This window comes from Anomalospiza imberbis, unplaced genomic scaffold (genome assembly GCF_031753505.1).
Source record: "Anomalospiza imberbis isolate Cuckoo-Finch-1a 21T00152 unplaced genomic scaffold, ASM3175350v1 scaffold_53, whole genome shotgun sequence".
Taxonomy (NCBI): domain Eukaryota; kingdom Metazoa; phylum Chordata; class Aves; order Passeriformes; family Viduidae; genus Anomalospiza; species Anomalospiza imberbis.
The window spans coordinates 60,191-63,288 of record NW_027100141.1 but is presented as its reverse complement, the minus strand read 5'-3'; the positions used below and the strand labels follow the sequence as shown (position 1 = coordinate 63,288).

At 55.6% G+C, this 3,098-nt stretch overlaps 1 protein-coding gene across 1 annotated transcript; it reads left to right on the top strand.

The window, feature by feature from the left end:
• The first annotated feature begins 440 nt into the window (after positions 1-440).
• On the top strand, positions 441-1,373 carry LOC137467202 (olfactory receptor 14A16-like). The gene has a single exon (XM_068178739.1). The coding sequence runs from the start codon at positions 441-443 to the stop codon at positions 1,371-1,373; it is 933 nt and encodes a 310-aa protein (XP_068034840.1).
• Positions 1,374-3,098: the final 1,725 nt, after the last annotated feature.

Sequence of the window (3,098 nt, the reverse complement as noted above, 5' to 3'; positions counted from 1 at the left end):
GGCAGGGCTGCTCCCAGCTCCAGACCAGCCTGGGCACAGCTCCGCAGGACACTTCCCAAAGAAGGTAAATCTGGGATTGCTGTAAAGGTCAGGAGCTTTCCTGAGACTGCTTTTAATTTCCTGCTTGGCGAAGGTTGAGACAAAATAAGTTTTGCTTTTTATTCATTGTCCATATATTAGTAGTTCTGGAAATTACCATTGTATAGTTATAAAATTATAACCCTTATTTAACTCTACTAAACAGTTAATTAACTCTATTAACCTACTATTATATACTTATATTACTATAATCCTTAATTAACTCCAGTACACTTCCTAACCTTTCTCCTAGGTTTTAGAACAATAAGCTGACGGTCTAAATACATTCCTTAAATACTGCCTCCTCCTGACTTGTCACTGTCCTTTCTGCCTGAACAGGTCTCCATGTGCAGCCACAGCCAATGTCCAACAGCAGCTCCATCAGCCACTTCCTCCTGCTGGCACTGGCAGACACGCGGCAGCTGCAGCTCCTGCACTTCTGCCTCTTCCTGGGCATCTCCCTGGCTGCCCTCCTGGGCAACGGCCTCATCATCAGCACCGTAACCTGCGGCCACCACCTGCACACGCCCATGTTCTTCTTCCTGCTCAACCTGGCCCTCAGCGACCTGGGCTCCATCTGCACCACTGTCCCCAAAGCCATGCACAATTCCCTCTGGGACACCAGCACCATCTCCTACTCAGGATGTGCTGCTCAGGTGTTTCTGCTTATCTTCTTCATGGGAGCAGAGCTTTTCGTCCTGACCATCATGTGCTACGACCGCTACGTGTCCATCTGCAAACCCCTGCACTATGGGACCCTCCTGGGCAGCAGAGCTTGTGCCCACATGGCAGCAGCTGCCTGGGCCAGTGCCTTTCTCAATGCTCTGCTGCACACGGCCAATACATTTTTCCTGCCCCTGTGCCATGGCAATGCCCTGGGCCAGTTCTTCTGTGAAATCCCCCAGATCCTCAAGCTCTCCTGCTCCAAATCCCACCTCAGGTTATTTAGGCTCATTGCTTTTAGTGTGTGTTTGGCATTTGGTTGTTTTGTGTTCATTGTTTTCTCCTATGTGCAGATCTTCAGGGCCGTGCTGAGGATCCCCTCTGAGCAGGGACGGCACAAAGCCTTTTCCACCTGCCTCCCTCACCTGGCTGTGGTCTCCCTGTTTGTCTGCACTGGAGCATTTTCCTACCTGAAGCCCCCCTCCATGTCCTCCCCATCCCTGGATCTGGCCCTGTCAGTTCTGTACTCAGTAGTGCCTCAAGCCCTGAACCCCCTCATCTACAGCCTGAGGAACCAGGAGCTCAAGGCTGCAGTGTGGAGACTGATGACGGGATGGTTTCGGAAACATTAAACTGCTGGCCAATTTCTGCAAATCACTTGTAATAAAAGTCATCTTTTATACTTCTTGTTCCTTTGGTTGTGGGCTTTTTTACTTTGTTTTAGTTTCTTCATCTTGTCCTCAAAGAAATGTCATATTTTGTGCCATTTCTCATTTTGTTCCCCTCCACATTCCCTGTGGCCACAGACTGTGTCAATGAAGGGCTGTGCTCTCGGTGGCTTTAAAGGAACTCAAGGATGTCCCAGCAAAGTTTTCTGCAGAGATGCCCTTTTGTTGCCTTCTCTGGAGCTGCAGCAGCAATGTCTGTGTGCAGAGCTGGGGCAGATCAGTGCTGGCACAGCAGCTCTGCACAGCAGCAGCAGCACTTGGTGTTGCCAGTGCTGCTCCCGTGGCCCTGCCCCACTGCCCTGGTGGCCCTGGTGTTGCTGCAGGGCCTGAGTGCTCTCGGGGCCGGGCACAGTCCTGGGGGTGGCAGTGCCGGGGCTGCAGCAGGGACAGCCCATGGGCACTGCTGGGGCAGCGCTGACGCCTCAGGCCAGGGCCTGGGGGCTCCAGGCTCCTTGCCCAGGCTCTCTCAAGAACACGGCCAGGCCAATGCTCAGCACAGAAAACCCCCGTGAGCAGCCCCAGGCTGGCCGTGGGCAGGCTGGGGGCAAACAGCATGGCTGGTGCTCTGCAAGGGCCCTGGGGGAGACGGGAAGGAGCAGCAGAGCAGGGGCTGATCCATCCCCAGTGCGCTGGACAGCCCAGGGCAGCGTCCCAGAGCGTCCTGATGGAGCTGCCAACAACATCCCCCCTCTGCAGCCCTGGCCTCTCCCCCAGCTCACACAGGTGCCGCATCCTTGCAGGCACAGCCACGGCAGCGCTGGCTCAGGAGCTCCTGTTTGCATTGCACACAGCAGGCGGGAGCACCCCCATGCTGCTGCTGTGGGGACATGAACCTGAGCGAGTACAAATGCCATCAGCCCCTGGGGCCAGGAAGGGCTGGGGGATGCCAGGGAAACCACTCAGCTTTGTCCTGACCTCTGCAGTCAGCCAGAAAGTTTGTTCCCATCAGCTGGGAGTTTCCTGTCCCACTGCAGACGCTGTTGCTCAGAGCCAAGGCTGCCTGGCAGCGACCCCTATACTGCCCTGAGCATTTTCTTGGCTTCACCTTTGCTTTCTTTTTCCTTCCCTTGTACATATTTCTTCCTGTTGCCCACTGCTTTTCCCTCCCCTGCCAACAGCCCATCCCTGTTTGCCCTTTCCTCTCTGGCCCGACTCCCCATTCCAGTTCCTGACTTGGCACCATGGGAACGTCCCCTGGGGAGCAGGATCATCCCACAAGTGCTGCAGGAATTGTCTGAAGGCTCCTGCAGTGCCTCGTGCTGCTCCCTTGCCAGAGGCAGCCCAGGCCAGGGGGGCACATCTGGGCTGCTGTGTCTGGCTGTGGGGCTGCCTGTTCTGGGCAGTGAGGAGGGGCTGCAGAGGCTCTGCAGGACTGACAGGATGGGCTTTGGGGCTGTGAGGAGGAGCTGAGGGACCTGGGCTGCTGGAGCTTCTGAAGAGGAGGCCCAGGGCTCCTCCTGCAACTGCTCCAAGGGTGGTTTCAGAGAATCCCAGAATCAGCAAGGCTGGAAAAGACCTTGGAGATCATCAGGTCCAACCTGTGCCCTGACACCGCCTTGTGTCTCCTGAGACTCCTCTTCTCCAGGATAAACAACCCCAGCTCCCTCAGCCGCTCCTCACAGGAATTGT

Bases quoted from the DNA above. Each gene is read 5' to 3' on its own strand.
- LOC137467202 (XM_068178739.1), top strand. From the start codon at position 441: ATGTCCAACAGCAGCTCCATCAGCCACTTCCTCCTGCTGGCACTGGCA.